This window comes from Penaeus monodon, chromosome 24 (genome assembly GCF_015228065.2).
Source record: "Penaeus monodon isolate SGIC_2016 chromosome 24, NSTDA_Pmon_1, whole genome shotgun sequence".
Lineage (NCBI taxonomy): Eukaryota > Metazoa > Arthropoda > Malacostraca > Decapoda > Penaeidae > Penaeus > Penaeus monodon.
The window spans coordinates 14444155-14444504 of NC_051409.1; the positions used below are offsets into that span (position 1 = coordinate 14444155).

At 30.6% G+C, this 350-nt stretch overlaps 1 protein-coding gene across 1 annotated transcript in view; it reads right to left on the reverse strand.

Moving 5' to 3' along the window:
* The window catches only part of LOC119588618, a gene marked incomplete in the record, with an annotated part of 4391 nt that extends 4274 nt beyond the window's left edge, over positions 1 to 117 (reverse strand). Inside the window, 1 exon segment of the mRNA XM_037937258.1 lies at positions 65 to 117. Coding sequence (XP_037793186.1) covers positions 65 to 102 — 38 coding nt within the window.
* Between the last annotated feature and the right edge of the window lie 233 nt (positions 118 to 350).

A 350-nucleotide genomic window follows, 5' to 3' on the forward strand; every position in this document is an offset into this window, starting at 1 on the left:
CAAATAATCTTTGTGAAAATAGGTCCAATTTATCAGATACAGAATAACAAGGGTGAATACTAACATTACTGCTGCCAAACTGTTTTGATTAAAGTTATGCATCCCTTTCCTGTTGAATTACAATATTTCTGATTTGGTATGAGATAGCTATTATGTTGTATATAATCTAATGCACAAGAATGTACATAGGTCTAACTTGAGTGTACTATAACAAATGAAATTATTAATATTTGTATTGCTGTCATTTGTTACATTGTGTGGATTTGTGCTTTAAAAATGCTGGGCACAATCAGCAAATTCTAACCAGCAAAGTTAGAGTACAAAAGAGTGGAAAAAATATCTCCCTTAAT